We start from the raw sequence: 20,562 nt of genomic DNA, 5'->3' as shown, positions 1-20,562 counted from the left end.
CTGTGGGGCTGCGGCAACAGTGGCAGAGCCTTGAGTCTCCTTCCTGGGGCGCAAGATGGGCCAAGGAAAAGGAGCCCTGCACCGCCTCTGCCTCACCAGGGACCTTGGGCAAGGCTGTGCCCCTTCCAGAGCCTCTGGCTTCCTCCCATCCGTCAAAGCTCCCTTCCATGTCTAAAGTCTGTCACTATTAGCTCTGCTGTTGACCTTGGGTGACCTTGGACAAATGATACACCCCCTGCTCTGGTTTCCCCATCTTTATTATGAGGGTTGGATCAGTGGCCCCTACGGGTCCTTTCAACCCCAACATCTATGGGTCTGCGATCAGATCCAGTGGGACCCAGTGCAGTAGCTTCCCCAGAGTCCCCAGGCATTTGTGTACAGACGGTTTCTCACCAAGAGATGCTGGCCTGGGTCTTGGGGACAGGGCTTCCGGTCAGTGAGCTCAGAATCATGGCCACCTTGGCCTGAGAGGGTAAGGAAGCACACGTCCAGAACCCTGGCTTTCTTTTTTATTTTTTAACTTTATCATTTACTTATTTTTGGTTGTGCTGGCTCTTCATTGATGCACAAGCTTTTCTCTAGCTGCAGCGAGCAGGGACTACTCTCTAGTTATGCTGTGCAGGCTTCTCTGGTTGTGGAACACAGGCTCTAGGGTGCTCAGGTTTCAGCAAGTCTCAGCCCCCAGGCTCTAGGGCACAGGCTCAGCAGTTGTGGCACACAGGCTTAGTTGCTCCGCGGCATATGGGATCTTCCTAGACCAGGGATTGAACCTGTCTCCTGCAATGGCAAGCGGATTCTTTACCACTTGACCACCAGGAAGCCCCAGGACCCTGGCTTTCTGATCCTCTGCTCTCAGGCAATAGCCACCCCATCCGTCTGCCACCTGGGGAATTTAAGGAACAACTCCCAAGGCTTTGGGGCAAGGTGGGCAGAGATGACCACTGTCTGTGGCTGGGAGACTGACCTTGCTGTGTCCCACAATCACTCCAGCTTATCCACCCCATTCACCTAGCCCACCGAGGGGACTCCGGGGCTCCAGGAGGGACACGCAGGAGACTTCTCAAGGCCACACCAGGTCAGGCACAGAGCGGGAACAAGAACCCAGCGTTCCTGGGTCCCTGTGGTCCCGGCCACACTGAGCTCAGCCATTCTGAGCGGGGAAACATGAGGCCAGGAGCCCAGGAGGGACGCCAGACAGGACAGCTCACCTGCACAGTGATGGGCTGGCTCGGCTTCTTGCGGTAGAAGACACCTTTCACATCATACTCGGGTGTCGAGGTGCCCTTCTGCACAGCCGAGCGGACTTTGTCCCCCTCACACTTGATGATCACGTAAGAGTTAGCCCCTGTAAGGGGGAGTGGGCAATGGGGTGAGGGTAGGGGATGGGGCAGGGCCCAGATGAGACAGAACTCTGGATTCAGAAGCCTGGGCTCATGTTTTCAGGAGAAGGGAGACCAGAGCCTGGCCAACTCCCTAACTTCCAGGGATAAGAAGGGGTACACTGTTAATCTCTGGCCTCCTTTACCAAGGCTGTTCCCCTTCCCAGAGCACCAGGTTTCATACCTTAACACCTCCACGACCTGTAGAAAGGCCACTTCCTCTAGGAAGCCTTCCCTGAACCCTCCCTCCCAGCTGCCTGATCCTGCACCTGACTGCCCCGCACACTGGAGACTGCCCGTGGGCAGGTGGCAGAGCCTGCTCCGCTCAGTGTGCCCAGCTTCATCCCAAGGCTGGGCCCAAAGTGGATGTCAGGAAAGCTTTCTCATTCAGTAAGAGCAGGAGAGCTATAGAGGCTGTCTGTGGCTGGGGGACGAGGGCTGGGGGCTTTCTGCAGGCAAGCTCACCTGTCGGGGAGTCTTTGAGACCTGCAGCCCCCAAGACGTGTACCTGGGTCACCTGCTGGGGATAGCCGCACAGGGAGCTCCAGCAGGTGCGGGGAGGCTCGTCCAGGCGCAGCTCCCTGGTGCGGGCAGAGGAGAAGAGGTGGGAGGTGATGGAGAGGGACCAGGAAGGCGGAAAGTCAGGGGATTCAAGAGGGCAAGGCAGGGGCAGGAGCAGTGCTGCGTCCATGCAATGCTTGACTTGGGCAAACAAACCCCCGTCAGCTTCCTGCAGCTGCATCCTGAGCCCAGGGTGCCCCCTCCTCTCCCAGGGAAAAGCAGTGTGCTATGCGTTATGGAGTGTCAAGCACTCTGCTGGGATGGAGCAGGTATTGTTTCTAATCCTCACAAAGCCCTGAGAGCTAGGTAACTCTTAGGCCCATTTTACACACTAGGAAGCATCAGACTCGCTGGGCTTCCCTGGTGAATCAGATGGTAAAGAATCTGGCTGCAAATACAGGAGACTGGGATTCGATCCCTAGACTGGGAGGATCTCCTGGAGAAAGGAATGGCTACACACTCCAGTATTCTTGCCTGGAAAAATCCCATGGACAGAGAAGCCTGGCAGGCTACAGTCCATAGCGTCTCAAAGAGTCGGACACAACTGAGTGACTAACACTTACTTACTTAGGCTCACTGGGGAAAAGGGCTTGCCCACACAGCACAGACTGGCCGGACCAAGGCCAGCTGATTCCACAAGCTGCCTCCCCAGTCTGGGATGTGGGACTCTGGGCTGCCTACCAGGTGGGAGGGCAGTGCGGGGACGCACAGGGATGCACCGAGGCAGGCTTGGGGGTGGTTTCAGGGTCTACCTAGTAGGACTCTACCACTAGCCACATGACCTTAGAAAACTACCCCCAACCTCAATCCGCAATTCTGATCTGTAAAATGGAAGCATCAGACCTCCCACCCGGCGTTCAGGAAGAGCAAACAACATGAGTGAAAGCTTCTTTGTAAACTGTGAAGAGCTGTGCATAGGTGAGCAGTTGTTCCTTCAAGTGGATAAGAGAGGCTGGGACAGGGAGGAGAGAAGGGCAAAAGAGATGGGTGCTGATGTCAGCCCAGGGAGGCTGGAGGCCCAGGCTCCATGCCTTGGGACAACACTGAACATGTCTGGGCTGCATATGGTGGGTCAGCCTGGAGTGGCCCTGGGCCCGGCCAACCCTGGCCCCAAGCCGGCCCCCACGCACCGGCAGTTGGAGGGCACGTCAGTGAAGACTCGGAGCAGGAACTCGCCAGTGTGGCCTGGCTCGAAGGTGGTGGGGATGATGACGTAGCGGCCCTCGGGCTGCTCCGTGCGCAGGAAGACGCTGCGGGAGTTGATGTAGATGGAGCTGGCGGCCCTGTGCTGCAGGCTGTGCATGCGGTACTGGCGGTTCTCCTCCACCTGCCGGGGGCGGAAGCGCTGGGTCTCACAGAGCCCCGCTCTCATCCCACCCTGCATCTCTCATCTCCGCCCCCACTCGATGACCAGACTAGGCAAATCTACAGTCAGAAGTAGACCAGCCTCTGCCTAGGGCTGGGGGGGCGGTGGGGGGGCCAGGTGGATGACATTGGGTAATGTCAACTAAAGGGCATGAGGTTTCTTTTGGAGGTGATGAAAGTGTCTTAAAGTTGATTGTGGTGATGGCCGCACAACTCTAGGAGTGAATCACATGGTCTGTGAATTATATCTCATGAAGCTGTTGGGGTGGGAGGCAGTGGCAATGGCAATCCCCCTGGTGACAATGTCCGTGGGGTTTCTGACACCATAACAGAACCAAGAAGCACTGTCTGTCCAGGTCACAGCATGTGTCCAGAAATGACATTACCGGCTAACAGGATATGCTAGACCATTTCATTCCTGGCATATGCACCATGCAGTCACATCAGCAAAGGTCATGCCATGTCAAAGTCACAATATTAGCACACAGTGCGTGTCCCAACACACTGACATGAACAAACTGTCATAATACAACCCAGCACACCAAAGGCCAGGGCCTCAACTCAGGCCATGGCCCTAGCAGGTACACGTGGTTTCACTGGGTTCTTGGTGTCTGGCAGGCGCACACTGTCCCTCTATGCAGAATGTCATCATACACGGGGCATCTCAACATGTGGAAGGTCTCGGGGCCCAGGCCAGGGAGCGACCGGTGGGAACCCCACCTGGCTCTGCCCAGGATGCCTCCTCCCAGTGCCCAGCAAGGCCTCCGACTCAGGGGGACCAGAGCCCTGAGGGAGGGAGCAGCGTTGGGCCTCCCAGAGCCCAGCCCCGAACGCCAGCAATCCTCCCCTTTCCTGTCCAGACAGCCTGTGGTTCTGGGGCAGGAAGAAGTCAGGCTGCAAGTTCCCATGGGGCCAATGCAAGGCAGGCTGGGCGTCTGTGGAGACTGAAAGAGGACCCATGTCACAGCATGCCCAGGGCATCAGCCAACGTGTCCAGGGTGACACGGTGAGGTTGGAGACCAAAATGTTCCAGAATGTTCTCTCCCAGGCCCAGGCAGCTCAGACTCTCCTCACCCAGAGCAGAGCCGCAGCTGGCCTCACCTTGTAGATGTCAAAGCCAATGGCCAGATTTTCACCCTTGCCGTCCCGGCGAGTGGACTGTTTTGGCCGCTGCTGGATGCAAATCAGCACTTCATCTTCGGGTTTTTTGACATCAAAGATGTACTGTGGGTGGGGCAGAGAAAGAGGGACATGCAGTGAGACCATACTGAAGAAAATGGGCTAGCTGGCTCCGGAAGCTGTGTGTGCTTGGGCGAGTCACATCACCTCTCTGAGCCTCAGTCCCTCATCTGTGAGATGGGCTGACAATGCCCAACCCTGCACGTGGGGTGGGAGGACTTGGGGAGATGATGGATGCTCAGCTTTAAGACTTCACTGAGCAGTTGGTGCTCAATGAAGGCACACCAGGAGTGAGGACTAGGTGGGTTCCAGGGTCATGACCAAGGAGGCTGCAGAGGAGGAGTCCCTTTGGGGAGTCAGCCTGGCTGAGTTCCCCCGGAAGAAGCAGCACTGTGTGTGGAAACAAGGGATCTGAGCCTGAGCCCAGCCTCTAAATAAAATGTCCCTATAGCTCTTGTCAGGACACTCATTAGTCCTCAGGGCCTGTTTCCTTGTCTTGACCAGGTGCAGGTCAGATCATGAGGTTGGGGGTGACAGGACCACGCAGACATGCCCATCCAACCCCACTGTACAAACAGATGTGCTGAGATCCACGGAGGAGCAGGGAGGTACCCACGGTCACACAGGAGGCCATGGCAGGACTTTGGCGGGGGCCCCACAGCTGCTCGAGGGGCGGTGGGTGGGGGAACCCAGGGAGGCCCACCTGCGGGTTCTGGAAGAAGCTGTCCTTGTGGTTGATGCAGCCCCCGCTTCGGTTCTGCAGTGGGTCCTCGTGCCGTGTCCAGGCGCCACGCAGCCGGGCCTCCTCCCACGTCTTGTGGATGCTCAGGTAAGACGTGTTGATCAGACGGCACTTGATGATGTCCGTGAAGTAGCGGCACAGGTCCTCGAAGGTCATCCTGGGTGTGGCAAGGGGCTGAGCCGGCCGGTCCCCCTCCCCGCCAGCTACCCACTCGCCCCACACCCTCTGGACCATGGCCCACACAGCAAGCGCAGACATGGCTTCACAGGGACCCTTCACGTCTTCTGTGGCCTCAGTCTCCTGCTTTGTAAAATGGGCATCAGTCTAACAGCAGCTGCCTACTTTGCAGAGTTTGCACAGGAATTAAGCTACATAATAAAAACATGTAGTACAACTTATGACAGAAAGGAGTTGGCAAAGGCTGGCTGTTACAATCATTATTAGTACGAATAACTGATATGTACAGCCCTCTACAGTTTCTAAAGCATATTTCCATCCATTACAGTCCACGGCTAATGGTATGAACCCCTTGCTAGGTGAGCTGCAGTGACCAGGATGCTGCCACACCTCCAGGAGCCTGGGTGGGAGGAGGGGAAGGGCCCACCCCCCTTCAAGTGTGCACATACATGAGAATATGCACATACATGCATCAAGGGTGAAGATATATAAGAAAGGCCTTACGAGAAATTCTTCCCATTCCTAATGAGGGTTTTCTACTGCTGTTTTAATTCAACTGGCTCCTGAGCCAGACTGGGCAAAGTGGATCTCGTCCACAGGAACCCAGACCAGAGGGCCTAGGTGGGCTTCCTGCAGCGGCTCCCCTGACACCTTCAGGAGGGGACTTCACTAGGGTGCCAAGATCACTGCCATGTACCTCTGGGTCTGCCTGGAGCCCTCATAGCATCTCCCACACACAGGGTACCCTGTACCCCTCCAGGAAGTGGCTCAGTCTCCAAATAAAGTGTCCTGCTGAAGACAGACACTGAGCCTAGCATACAGCCAGGGCTAAATGTAGAATGAATGAATGCAACAGTGAATGAATGCACGAATCATGAATATGCTCTTTCAGCCAGGCTGCTATGATCTTCCCAGCCCACCTGCCTTGCCTCCCTGAACTCACTCTCCCCAAACCCAAGCATGCTCTCTTGCCTCTGGGCTGGGTCTCCACAAGGCTCCTTTGCACCCTGAGTCTTAGCTCCTCTGTGAGGCCTCTCCTCTTCCTACCTGCTCTTGGCATCAGGCAGCCATGTGCCCTACGTCCTCTGGTCAATTGCCCACTGGTACCTGGTCTAGTACCCTGGTCTACTTGCCGAGGGCTCCGCCTGGGTACCAGAGCAGCCCAGGGTCCCCTGAGGTGGGAAGTGGGGAACTATGGGGACAAAATGGTCCATTCTGCCCAATTCACTTCACAGGGGCAGAAACAGGACCAAAGAGATGCCGTGACTTGTCCAAGGTCACACGACAAGTTGACCATGAGGCATTGGCTAGAGCCCTGACTCCTGCCATCCTGTCCAGAGCTCCCTGCCTGGCACACAGGAGGGTCCCCTCTCAGCCCTGGACACCTGCCCTGGGCAAGGGCACACTCACCAGAACTCGCCGTCATCCTGCACGGTCACACCCATCTTCTCCCGCTCACTCTTGCTCACCTTCTGCCATTCCTCTGAGCTGGGATGTGAGCACAGGGAGGCAAGAGGGGAGAGGATCAGAGGAGGAACCCCAGCAGAACCACCCTGGCAAGGGACAGGAGGCATGAGGGATGGCTCAGCAACAGGCCTCCATCAGTGTGGGGATGGTCAGGGGCACAGGGCCATGCCCAGTCCCTCTCCAAGAAGCCTTCTCTGCCCACTCTTGCAGGTAACAGTGGGCTGCCAGGACCTGGGGGGTCTGGGAGTCAAGCTTCAGGCTTGGGGAGAAGGGGAAGCTGACTCTCAATGAAGGGAGCTCCTTCAGTGGGGGTCTGGGCTCCACTCCTCTCCTGGCCTCACCAGGGCCATGAGCCAAGCACAGGGTAGTCACTCCCATTCCTGCCCCTGGTGGCCTCCCTTCCTGCTTTCCTCACTCTTGCACCAGAGGGGTCTCTACATCCCCTAAGGAATCAGCTCCTCCCCACCTCCAGACCTCCACCCACACTGAATCCACCCCCACAACCCCCTCCAAAGACAGTCTTCTCCTAGTGTCATCCTCCCCCCAAATCCTTCAAGGCCCCAGCCCTTGTGCCACCTCCTCCAGGAAGCCCACCTCGGCCTTGCCCAAGCCCCGGGCCCTCGGCCCACCCACCTGGCGCCTGCCCTGTGCTTCCACTCCCACCGCCCCACCCACTCCCCCGCCCCGGGCCTCACGTGTCGCTCCAGGGTCCGTTCCACTCCCGCTCGCCCCAGGGGTTGCGCAGGCGGATCATGTCCAGCTTCTCCGACTTGAAGAAGGCCAGCAGGCCGTGGCCCAGGCGCACCTTGCGCACATCCGTGATGGCGTACGCGTGGCCCTTCACCAGGCCACACGCCAGCCGGGCCTCCATGTCTGCCGCTGTCACTGCCTGTGGGACACAGATGCTCAGAGGCGGGGCCTGTCGTGCTCCAGCGGGAGCAGGGGGCACACCGCCCCCTACAGGACGGGGCGGGAATGGCAGCCCCGACGACCTCCTTCCTGGGCGGTTAGGGACTGACCTGGCATTCACAGCCCTTTACAAAGCCTGGGACCTGCAGTGGTCAGCCCACAGCTGTGCTGGAGTCCACTAGCACTGACGCAATTCTGCAACCTGGCTGTTAAAACAGTAGCTCGACATCAGCCATAGTGGGAGTATTTACACCACAGAAGTCAGCCAATCAGGGCTTTTTAATTGTCCAGATAATCAGTGGTGTTTTATCAATACACCACTTGGTCAGCCAACCATGGGTTCAAATTTTGCTTGAATCCCCGCTTTCCCACCCAAAACATGAGCAGTCAGTGAAATAAGACAATCCTCTTGCAGCTCCTGGGCCTGTGCCAGCAGGCAGAAGGGGCTCCCTCCCCTCTTCCACCCACCTCATGGCTTGATTTTTCAAAGCTTGGTTGATGACTCTCGAATGTACAGACACCCATCTCTCCAATAGGAGAGGGCCAGAATGGGGGTGCTGGTTGAACAGTGTGGGCAAGGCCTTAGGCCAGAGGGCCTGAGGCTTGTGTTGTCCAGCCCTGGGAGGGGCTGCACCCTCTAACTGCTCCCCTCCTCCCATGAGGCCGAGGGTCTGATTTATGAGCCAGCCTGGGTAGGGGCTCTGCCTGGGAAGCCACAGTCTCCCCCCACCCCAGTCAGGTCGATGAAGGGTTGTGGGGGTAGCCTCTGGGGCTCGTCTCTGTGCGCTCACCTTGATGGAGGCGCTGATGAGACCTCCACGGCTGTGCACTTTCAGCACACGCTCAAAGAGCTGGTTCCTCTTGGCCTCGTCGTTGGCAAAGTCACCCTCGGTCAAGTCGATGGGCTCAGAAACCCCACCTGTGAAGTCCACCAACGCATCCGCCGTGTTGCCTCCATCCAGGGCCTGGTAACAGCCCGCCAGCCTGGAAGCAATGTGGAAAGAACTCTTAGCTCAGATTCCCCAGCCTTATAGGGGAGATTTCTGAGACTCAGAGAGGTCAAGAGAACCACTAAGGTCACACAGCAGGTCACACAACAGAGCCAATACCAAAACTCAGGTCTCCGGCTCCGAGGCCAACACCCATCCCATGAACCACATCATTTTGTCACTCAAATTCCCCTTTGCCTTCACAGCCTCATCTTCAAAAACTAGCTGTCTAGAAATCCAGCAATTCTTTTCCAAATTGTTAAAAGTTCATATGTCTTTTGACATATCATTTCTGGATGACTAACATTATTAATAACAATGTAAAACTGGAAATCATCTAAGTGTCTAACAACAGGGAATTGATTTTAAAAGCTAATGCTGCATCTCAACTCTGGAACATTAAGCAGCCATTAAGCAAAACGCTAAAGGAATTCTTACTGCAGGGAAAATGCTAGTGCTTTCTTGTAACATTCGAAAAAGCAATACAGTCAGATTCCAATTATGTCTAAAACATATACAATAATTCATTTCAAAAAGATTAAGCATCTACTCCAGGTGGCGAAGTGGAAAGAATCTGTCTGCCAATGCAGGAGACATACAAGATGCAAGTTCTATCCCTGGAGTCAAGAAGATCTCCTGGAGTAGGAAATGGCAACCCACTCCGGTACCTTTGCCTGGAGAATGGACAGATGAGCCTGGCGAGCTACTGTCCATGAGGTTGCAGAGAGTCGGGCACGACTGAGCAACTGAGCACAATACCACATGGGGAATATGTCAGCTGCTAGAGACACAGCTGTGGCTCCTTTAGGGTCAAGGTCTTCAAGGCAGAATACTGAATGTGAATATGAGAAGCAAAATGGGATACGTAGCAAAAAGTCCTTTCATATGCCCACAGAACACCAGCACAGGCTTTGCAAAGTAACCAACAAACAAAAGAGGCATCAAAGATGTTAGACGAGCTGCCAGTGGTGGAGGAGGGTGTGGGGAGAGCAAAGGGAGGAAATGGAGACACACAGAGGGGGCGGGCCTTGAGGGGACACTGTCATGCTGTCCCGAGCAGAGGAGCTGCCTCACTTATTAATCCAGATGGCCCAGAACCGGGAAGGGGAGAGCAGTGGCCTAGGAGACCATGTAGGAATATGGGAGAGTTTTATCCTCTACATGGCTTTCTGTATTTTCTGGATTTGCTGTAACAGATACATATTCATTTTATAATTTAAAAAGTAAACAAACTTTAAAAAGAAAACAAGCAAGCATAAATTGTACAGCCCTCTGTGGAAAACAAGTTGGTGGTTACTCAAAAGTGTAAACACAGGGACTTTCCTGGTGGTCCAGTGGGTAAGACTCCACGCTCCCAATCCGAGGGGCATGGGTCCAACCCCTAGTCAGGGAACTAAGATCCTGCATGCTGCATGGCACAACCAAAATTAATGAACAAATAAATAAAAATACTCTACAAATTCTTTTTTAATGTAAACACAGAACTACAATATGACTCAGAAATTCACGTCTAGATACTGGATTGGCCAAAAAGATCATTCAGTTTTTTCCATAACATCTTACAGAAAAACCCAAATGAGCTTTTTGGCCAACCCAATATATATTACACAGACCTGAAAGCAGACACTTGAATAGACATTTGCACACCAGTGTTCATAGCAACACTATTCATAATACTAAGCATGTGGAGACAACCCAAGTGTCTATCAACAGACAAACAGATAAACAAAACGCAGCACACACATATGACAGAATACTGCTCAGCCATAAAGAGGAGCAGAGTTTAGATATATGCTACAACACAGATGGACCCAGAAAAGATTATGCTAATTGAAATAAGGCAGACACAGGAGGACAAGTATTCCACTTACATGAGCTGCCTGGAATAGGAAAATTCATTGAGAAACAAAGCAGAATGGAGGTTCCCAAGATTGGGAGAAGGGATAAAAAGGGAGTTATTGTTTAGCGGGTAACAGAGTTTATGTTGAGGATGATGAAACACCATCACTGTCTATACTGGCTACAGACAGTGATGATGGGTACAAAGCATTGCGACCAACTGATGCCACTCAACTGTGCATTTATACAAATGATAAATGATGAATAATATGATAAATGATACATAAATATGAAAAATGATAAATATTCTATTTTGGACAATTTTTAAAAATAATACAATCTTTTTAAAAAATAGTAAAACTTTTATTTAAAAAAAAGAGCAAGCCTAACCGAGTCACTGAGTGGGTCTCCCAGAATGCAAGGAGAGGAGCCTGCACCTAGGAACCTGGTGGCCGAGTGACCACCAGGGGGCGGGTTTGCTTTCTTAAAATTAAAACTGGAAGCTTACTTAATGGGTTTGTTTTTGATGATGGAGTTTTTGTTTTTTCCCTTTACATTTACACACACACACACACACACACACACACACACACACACACACACACACACTGTCCCAGGAGAGGGACAAATGCGTCTGGAAGGAGGAACCAGGGAGAGGCTCCTACAGAGCCAGCAACTGGTCTCTGACCCTGCTGCCCATCCTGCCCCAGGCTGCACCTGTCCTGCAGGGCCTGGGCAGGTCACTCTGCCCCAAAGCCTTCCACAGCTCAGCAAACCTTTGCTCAAGCCCGTGCTGGCAACACAGGGCCTGGCAGAGAACAGAAGGAGGGCTCAGCAAAGCTAGAATGGCTGGACAGTCTGGTAGACAGACCAATGGGTGGAGGAAGGGGAGGCCCAGGAAGCAGGAAAGGCAGAGGTTTGGCCCACCCTCCTCGACCAGCCTGTCTTGGAGACAGCACAGCCCCAAAAAGGCCTCCAAGGAGGGCTTGGCAACTCGGATCTTTGGAAAAGAACCATCGACCGAAATGGAGCTGCTGGCTCTGCCCCCCACTACCTGCAGGACACCTGCCTGGGCCTCCGTCTTCCCAGGCAGAAGCAAGTAACTATATGAGGACCTAACGCAAGGTGCCCAGGGGCCCTTCAGTCCGGCCTCCACCGCACCTGGCGAAGGTTCAGCTGGCTGTGCTCTGGGTACCAGGCTCTGAACTTGCTATGTCTGCATCTGCCCCTCACCTCTGTGTGTGTGTGGCTGCAGCAAGATAAAGACCCCCAGAGCCCAAGAACAGCACCACCCCAGCCTAGCCGCCCGCCCACCCCCACTGGCACCTACTTGGCGTAGGCCTTCTCCACCAGGGCACACCAGAACTCATTGCGGGAGCTGGAGTGGCAGTAGATGAGCTGGTTGTTGACCGTGGGCAGCCGGTCGTCGATGACCACATCCACCCACTCCCCGAAGCGCCAGAAGTGGAAGTGGAAGATGCCCGCGTAGGCATTGGGCTTCTCGGGGTCCCACTCCTGCTCCTTCCAGTCTGGGATGACCTGGATCAGGAGAGAGGCAGGATGGGGACACAATGAGGGTCACAGCCAGCTTCCTGAGGAAGTGGGAATCAAATGGAAAGGAATACTGGGTTCACTCCCCATGGCGGCCATGAACCAATGCGAGTCCTTCTTATCTCCGGGCCTCTGTGTCCCCACCCTTGCAGGGGCTGGAGGCTCCCTGAGGCCTTGTCATACTAGGATTCTATGAGCTTCCCCCTCCCTCCCATCTGCATCCTCCCCTCAGAAATATAGCACATTCATCTCAGTCCTGCCTGGTCAGTGGTACCACCAGAAACTCCCTCCTTGCGTCTTGCCCAAGCCAGAAGCCGGCAGTCACACTGGCCTTCCCTCTTTCCCTTTCTCCATCCAATCTGAGCACCCACATTCTTTAAAAATCCATCTCCTCCTCTCCATCCCTTGGCACCGCCCTGGCCTAGTCCTCCATATCCTCACCCCAGGACAGAAGAACAGCATCAGTAGCCACACCCACCCCTGCACCGCACAGGAGCAGAGAGAGCTGTCTGATCAGGTCACTTCCCTGGAAAATAAGGTCCAAATCCTTAATGTGCTCTGTCCCTACCCCCGCCTCCCCAGGTTCATTTCTCGGCCCCCATCCACCCCAGTCCCCACCCGCTGTGCCCTGCTCCAGGCTTTGCTTAGAAACTCTGCACCTGCTCTTCCTCCAGCTGACTCTCGCTGGTCCTTTAGGGCCTACCCTCCTCCTCCAGGAAGCCCTCCTTGACTCTTCAGACTAGGCCAGCACACCTGTCCATCCATCTCATGGCCCCTGGCACTTCTCCTCTGAGACACTTTCCCCAGTTATAATTACACAAGTGTGTGATGTTGTGTTTGGCGCTGATACTGTCACTGGAATGTCACCTATCTTAGGCAGAGACACGTCAGTCTTGGTCACTGCTATCCACCCAGCACCTGGCCCAGAGAGGGTCCTTAATAAATGTGCTGAAGGGAAAGTCGCTCAGTCGTGTCAACTCTTTGCGACCCCATGGACTATTCAGTCCGTGGAATTCTCCAGGCCAGAATATTGGAGTGGGTAGCCTTTCCCTTCTTGAGGGGATCTTCCCAACTCAGGGATGGAACCCAGGTCTCCTGCATTGCAGGTGGATTCTTTACCAGCTGAGCCACAAGGGAAGCCGAATAAACGTGGTAACTGAATGTATAAGTCCAAAGGCATTCACTGGGACTCTTAATAATGTTGCTTATTTATGTAGCATCTTAGAACTCCATAAATAATCCATAGAGTTTACCAAGTCTCTGACCACCATGGAGTATCTCAGTTTAATTCACACAACCACCCCATGAACAGATTACTATTATAACCATCCTTATGAGAAAATCAAGGCTCAGAGAGGGCAAGCAACTTGTCCGGGGTCACATAACTAGAAAATACACACATTCTTTGGAGGCAGGCAGACCTGGGTTTGAAGCCAGGATTCAACCCAGGTCTGTCTGTTTCCAAATACTGAGTTCTGTATCTGTGCACCACTCTGCACCCAGAGGCTGGCACCAAGGACCCAGGTGATTCAGACATGGTCCCTGCCCTTGGCAGGCTCCCAGTCTGGAAGGAAAGGCAGGCATGCGGGCAAGTGCTGAGGCTGACATTGAGTACATGGTGGGCCATGGAGAAAAGACAGAGGTGGGCCCAACCCTGGAGGGCCAGCAGCAGCTTCTGAGCAGCTGTCCTGAGAGCTGACCCTCCTGAGCAGACGCAGACAAACAGAGGCAATCTGGGGCAGCAGGAAGTGGAAGGCAGGGAAAAACCTCACCCTGCCGAGTCAAGGGGATCTGCTGGCCCTTCTGGACACAGGACCCAGAAGAGCCAAACCCCATCAAGACAATAAGAAGTTCCTTCTAGAAGAAAATCACTCCCAGGTATGGGGGCGGGAACGCAGGCATCTGGGCTGAGAAGCCCGAGATGTATCAGGAGGCTGTAAACCCCAAGACACAGACCAGCCTGAACACAGACATGGAGGCCAAAATCTATTCCCAACCCCCACCCTCATTAAGGATGCTTTTGTTTACACGCCTCTTACCATCAACAGGGATGTTGGCAAAGAGAAACACTCCCTAGTGGGACACTCGAGACCAAGAAAATGAAAACGCTAAGCACAATGAGAGGTGCCCCAGCCACCAATGGAGCCCTGCTAAGGGCCACAGTGCCCAGAACACTCGCGCTGTCTTCTGAGGGGGTGGGGCAGGAAGTTGCAGGCAGAGGCCACCCACAGGCACCGGCAGGATTCACACTCAGGGCTTCGGAGCTTGACACAGCATCTAGAACTCAGCAGGGACTCGAGACGAGCTGGTCCCTTTGCAGTCACTTCTGCGTCCCTTCTCAATGAAAACTCCCAGGCTGGCCTCTGTCCTGATCCCTGGCATGCTTCCCCACACTTGATTTCAGGACAGAAAAAGTGTATCATAAATGGGGTCCATGCAGGAGCCCAGAGCAATGGGGAGCCATAAGCTGGGAACACTGGCCTGGCCACTGCACCCTCCTCCACTCCTCCCCACTCTGAAAGCTCTGGACTGCATGGGATGGGGTTGGAGGAGGTAGGAAGAGGAGCCCTCACAGGAGCTGAGAGGTACCACTGGGGCCACCAGAGGATCATTAGGCAAACCCAGGGCTTGACTCTGAACTCTCTGTGACTCAAGAGGCAGCTAATGAGGCTCCAGGGCCTGTGATACAGAGTCAGGGATCCCGGTGGGTTTCAATTTCCTTCCCACATCACAGCCCTTGACCCCCAGGCCAGCCTTCTCACCCCTCAGCCCCTCCCTCTGCCAGCCAGGGTACCAAGTGAGAGGAAGGTGAGCTGCCACGGGCATACAAACCAAACACCCTCTAGACCAGGGGTCCCTAACTCCCTGACCATGGACCAGTGCCATGGCCTATTATGAACTGGGCCACACATCAGGAGTGGCAGGCCAGTGAGAGACGTGTCCATCTGAATTGACAAGCCACTCATGAAGGCCTCCCTGATGGCTCAGCAGTAAAGAATCCACCTGCAATGCAGGAGATGCAGGTTCAATCCCTGAGTGGGGAAGATCCCTGGAGGATGAAATGGCAACCTACTCCAGTATTCTTGCTTGGAAGAAAATTTCCATGGACAAAGCAGGCTGGTGGGCTGCAGTCCATGGGGTCGCAAAGTCAGACACGACTCAGTTATTAAGCACGGGAGCATCCACCGCTTACATTACCACCTGAGCTCCGCCTCCTATCAGATCAGGGGCGGCATTAGATTCTCACAGGAGTGAGAACCCTGCTATAATGAACCTGAATCGCCCTGTAACCATCTCCCCTCCACCCCATCCATGGAACAACTGTCTTCCATGAAACAGATCCCTGGTGCCAAAAAGATTGGGGACCGCTGCTCTAGATCACATCTGGTCATGCAAAAAATCAAGGAGATAATCAAAATACTCAGGACCAATCTGAAGAAGCTCCTACTAGCCATAGACGGGCCAAGCTGAGCAGCCATAAGGACAATGACTGTGATGAGTGAAAATACATCCAATATGTTCAAATTCATGAGATCGTGATGATACTAACACAAACAAATAATTAGTCACTGGTGGAGGGTGGCAAGGAATCAACTGATTTTTTTGAAACTGGAAAGTGAAGGGGGAAAACAAAATCCTGACTTTTCTATACAAACAGTGTTATAAAGTAACCACTATAACCAACAGTGTTATAAAGATGAAGGGAGGCCTTATCTGGTGATGAATCCCAGCTAAGAAAAGAGGAAGAAATTAAGAATATCACCCTCCTACTCTCTTGCAACCACTGGCAAATGACGGATTTAGGCAATCATGGGTTCTAACCTCCACTTAGGAATGTGGATGGTTTCCATGTCACAGAAGAGAAAGACAACCAGAGATGATGTCCCTCCTGAGAGAACTTCACTCATGAAGCAGTTGTGCCAAAAACATTGTGCCTGAACCTTATCATGCCCCCAGAGGTAAGTCCCACCTCACAGGAAATGCAGAGCACAAACATCAGTCAACACCCTGAAAACAGAGCCTGCAAAATCTAGATGGTTGGAAACCCCACAGGATAAGCGAGATTTCTTCAGCAAATAAATTGCAAGGGAAAAAACATGAAAAGATGAAGGAGAACCACCAGACTGAAGAAATGGCCCTTTGTTTGGATTTGATTCAAACTGAAAAAACATCCATGCAACCATTTATGACACAAATTGGAAATCAGAATATTCGCAGGATATTTGATGGTAGTAAGGAATTACTGTAAAATTATTTCAGCTATGTTACAGTATTATGATTATGGGGTTTTGCTTTGTTTCGAACAAGTCCTTATCTTTCAGAGATGCATCCAGAAATATTTACAGAGGAGATGATACGCTGCCTCAGGAGAGAGGGTTGTGGTGGTTCAGACGGTAAAGAATCCGCCCGCAACGCAGGAGACCAGGGTTCAGTCTCTGGGTCGGGAAGATTTCGTGGAGCAGGGAATGGCAACTCACTCCAGTATTCTTGCCTGGAGAATTCCACGGACAGAGGAGCCTGACGGACTACAGTCCATGGGGTCACAAAGAGTCAGACACAACTGAGCTACTAACACTCTAGGGGAGAGAGGGCTGCAGAGGAAACAAAGATCACCCATGAGTTAGCAATTGACACAAGGGTTCACTAGGCTGTCTCCCCGCTCTAGAGTGTCTACAGCTGAAAAGCTCCATTGCCATGGACACCAGCTCCCTGGCCCAGCATTCAAAGCCCTGCAGGCAGCTCTCAGCTTCACCCCTGAACACTGCCTCCCTCAGGCCCCACAGGAATCTACACCCTGTAGATTCAGGACACCTCAGCTTGGAACAGGTGGCTCCCTCTACTGGCCACACCCCAGACCCTATCCCTCAGGGGCCAGCTGAGCAGCAGCTGGCAGGGGCCTCCTGACCCCACCTTCCCCTGGGCACCCTCAGGCAGCCCCTCCTCCAAGCTCCTTCCCACGTGGCTAGGCCCAACTCCACAGCTGGCTGTCTTCCCAGGAGGAAAATCCGCAAGTGCTGACCACAGAGAGGCCTTGGCCAGCTGGGGAGTTTGTACACGGCTAGTGGTATGAAGGAAAAATGAAAATGGAGTTGGTTTTCCTAAAAACGCGCTCTAAAATGGGGCTGGGAGGCCACTGAGCAAGTGTGACTTATGCATGCATCTGCCCACATGGATTCTGAGCTTTGACCACTTCTTGTTTTAACGCAGCCATCCAGAACGTCTGCCCAGTGTTCCAGAAACTCAAGATACTTATTGGATCCTTTACCCTAAAACAACTCGTGACAGTCTAGCCCTTGAGAACAAATAGTTCCTTTAACAATCTTATGGCTTTTGCCTTTACAAGCCCCTGACTTTCTCTTCCCTGGAACACTCTTTCAGTTCTGTCTAACTCTGTATCTCCCAAGGAGTCCTCATCTACCTACCCTCCTTCCAAGACTGTGAGCACTAAGATGCATCAACTGTGGAGGGCTGTGCACACATGAGGGGTCATTCCTGCTGGTATGTGGGGTACATGATGTGTGCAACCTTGGGGTGACCTGGTCAACCTCCCTCCCAAGAGGAGAAAGGAAAATCTCGGCAACAGCCCACTGGGCAGATTGGAAAAACAAGGCCTGACAGGGCTGAGCTACCTCCCACACACACCTGCTGACACACCAGCAGGGGGCGCTGATGAGTCAGTGAGGCAAGAGCTCAGTGGGACTGCAAGCAACCTCACACATAGGTGGCCCTAGTGATAAATAATCCTCCTGCCAATCCAAGAGACATAAGGGACATGGGTTCGACCCCTGGGTCGGAAAGATCCCCTGGAGGAGGGCACAGCAACCCACTCCAGGATTTTTGTCTGGAGAATCCCATGGATGGAGGAGCCTAGCAGGGCTACAGTCCATAGGATTGCAGAGAGTCAGAAACTACTGAAGCAACTCAGCATGCACACCCATTCAGCCACCTATTGCAGAATCACCCAGAAACTTCAAAGCCTCACTGATGGGTGTGCCCCAGTGCCCCTTGGTGCCCTGGCACCTGGACTCCTCCCCCTTTCCTTACTGGGGCTTTTCCTGAGGGACTCCCACCCAGACCCAAGTGGCAGGGTTCAAATCCTGCTGGACTCTGGGCCAGCGAGTGAATGCCCATGTGTGTGTACACAGAAGCATGCATGTGTATGTGAAAGTCAGTATGTGCGTTGGTGTGCTTCTGTGCAAGTGTGTGTGCATGCGTGTGTGTGTCTGCTCGTGTGGCAGAGAGGGAACATCCCACAGATTTCTGCCTGAGACCCCAGCCACGGTGGGGCTGCGGGTCGCAGGACTGCAGTGGGGTTTCCTGCATTCATTACCCAACTTGGGTGAGGTGAGCCACAGGCCTCTTCAACTCTTCAAAGAGTCCCTGGTTCCTCTGAGCATCTGAAGTTTCTCAGTTCTCAGCTTCTGATTTCAAGAGTCTCAAACTCCTGAGTTTCAGATGCCATGACAAGAAGAGGCCAGGAAGATGGGTAACCCCCACCCCTACCCCTTGGGAGGAGAGCCCTGTGGCTCAGCACCCAGACAGCAGGGCGCTGACACACCAGCAGGGGGCGCTGGGGATACTCCGAGACAGCCCGGGGCAGCCCCCTCCCGCAGGGCTCCCAGGCTAGACTGTGAGGGCTGGAAGTCCCCTCCACTGGGCCCTTCTGAGCCCGGTGACATGAAGAGACTCCACTCCACCAAGACCACTCTCTCCAACCAGAGCAGGCCGGGACCCTGCCGGTGCCGCCACCTCACTGCGCTGCCGGCCAGAAGCACTGGCTGCCGCGCTGCCTCAGGCAATGCACGTGGCCTCTCTGCAGCGTGCGCTCTTCCTCGGTCAATATGTTCCTCTCACTCTCTCAGAATCACTATGAAAAGTGAGACCCCGTGTCTACAGTGACTGAGAAAGTATTTACAATGAGCAGACCCAGAGAGGAAGCCCGTGTGCCACTGAGGAAGCTCAGCACTTCGCTGACTCATTTCTTCTTCACGACGACCCCACACGGAAGGTACCATTATAAGCTCCCATGGAACGCAGATGAGAAAACAGACTCAAAAAGGTCTCCTGGGGTCGCAGAGGTGGTGGCTGGTGGCAGGGCCAGGCAGAGCCCCTCACACCACCTTACCCTGGCTCAGCGGGAGGCACGAGCTCAGGAAAGGCCAGGTCTGCTGCTGGGGCTTTCTCACGGGTTCCATGGAAAGCGCGTCCTCACTTCACATTCCCTGCCCTCCTCCCAGCCCAGTCTCGGGAGCAAAACCAGGCCTTTACTGCTGTCCTTGGCGAGCGGGAGGGTTGGTTTCCTCTCTCGGTTCCCCCCACCACACACACACCTCCCAGAAGCATCTTCAGGAGTGGACGGAGGCTGTGGCTGGACGTTGGGCTTGGGGAAGAGAATCAAGGCAGCATCAGAGGAAGACGGGGCTGCAACACCTAACTGGGGGTTGTTCTGAAGCAAAACCCGAAGAGTGGCCTCTGAGGCGAGGCCTGACCTTGTCTCTGGGGAGAAACCAGCCTCACCCGGGGCCTGAGCCCTCCGGTGAGATGGGGGCATCGCCCCTGCCCATTCCAGGGGGCCAGTGTCATGGGGTCAAAGGTCCACAGATCCAGAGCTTGGTTCGCATATACACCCTCCCCGCCCCTGCACGTCCACTGTGACTTTGGGCAGGCAGCTTCCTCCCTGGGCTTCTGTTGTCACTGTCCAAACACTTAGAGTGAGGCTCGGGCTCAGTTGGGGCACTAAGGCAACACAGTGACATGGGCCTTATCCGGTCAGCGGGGCAGGAATACAAGAGCTTCACGGAAGCAGGCTGTTCCCTTTAGAAAGTCTGGGGCTGGGGGAGAGGCAAGGCCTGCCTGAGGACAGACAGCAAATTAGTGACCGAGGCCAGATGAAACCTGGGCACAGGCCTGACCCTACCTACCCCTGAGCCACTCGCCTGTGCCGTCTGCCCCCTGCCCAGCCACCCTTCAAGGAAGGGAGACTCAAGATGGAGCCTGACTTGGTGAGTTCCCCCATCCCCTCTCAGTGCCCGCTGCCTCCCTGAGGCGTCACATGGAGGCTGGTCTGGGAACCACTGGAGAAAAAACTGTCAGGGGTGCTGGTTCCTAGCTGGGTGTCAGGGCACCTGGTTTCAAACTCCATCCTGACATGTGATCTTGGGCCAGTCACCTGCCTGCTCGGGGACTCGTCCCTGAAAGCGGCGGCGGGAGGAGAGGGCAGGAGTGTGGAGAGGGCCCAGGGAGGGGGTGGCTCCTGACAAGAGAACGCACACCACGAGGCGGGGCACACAGGCTTTATTGGGGAAGCGTAGTGGCCACGGCAGAGGCACGCATGCCTGAATGGGGCAGACGTGGTAGGGGGTGGGGGTACAAGCAGGCTGCACCAAGAGGGTCCCCAGAGCTG

At 54.3% G+C, this 20,562-nt stretch overlaps 1 protein-coding gene across 4 annotated transcripts in view; it reads right to left on the bottom strand.

Annotated features, from left to right (window-relative positions):
• Positions 1 to 20,562, bottom strand: part of CAPN5 (calpain 5) — a 56,313-nt gene that overhangs the window by 2,629 nt on the left and 33,122 nt on the right. For 3 of the 4 annotated variants that reach the window (XM_055549159.1, XM_055549161.1, XM_055549162.1), the window contains 9 exons: positions 11,938 to 12,146; positions 8,571 to 8,763; positions 7,566 to 7,759; positions 6,814 to 6,891; positions 5,188 to 5,383; positions 4,407 to 4,529; positions 3,071 to 3,267; positions 1,845 to 1,960; positions 1,209 to 1,345 (listed from right to left, as the gene is read on the bottom strand). In XM_055549159.1, coding sequence (XP_055405134.1) covers positions 1,209 to 1,345; positions 1,845 to 1,960; positions 3,071 to 3,267; positions 4,407 to 4,529; positions 5,188 to 5,383; positions 6,814 to 6,891; positions 7,566 to 7,759; positions 8,571 to 8,763; positions 11,938 to 12,146 — 1,443 coding nt within the window. Of the gene's footprint in view, positions 1 to 156; positions 778 to 1,208; positions 1,346 to 1,844; positions 1,961 to 3,070; positions 3,268 to 4,406; positions 4,530 to 5,187; positions 5,384 to 6,813; positions 6,892 to 7,565; positions 7,760 to 8,570; positions 8,764 to 11,937; positions 12,147 to 20,562 lie in introns of those variants that run through there. The other variant, XM_055549160.1, reaches the window with a different exon arrangement.

This window comes from Bubalus kerabau, chromosome 15 (assembly GCF_029407905.1).
Source record: "Bubalus kerabau isolate K-KA32 ecotype Philippines breed swamp buffalo chromosome 15, PCC_UOA_SB_1v2, whole genome shotgun sequence".
In the NCBI taxonomy this organism is placed as follows: domain Eukaryota; kingdom Metazoa; phylum Chordata; class Mammalia; order Artiodactyla; family Bovidae; genus Bubalus; species Bubalus kerabau.
This window is presented reverse-complemented; position numbering and strand designations above follow the sequence as displayed.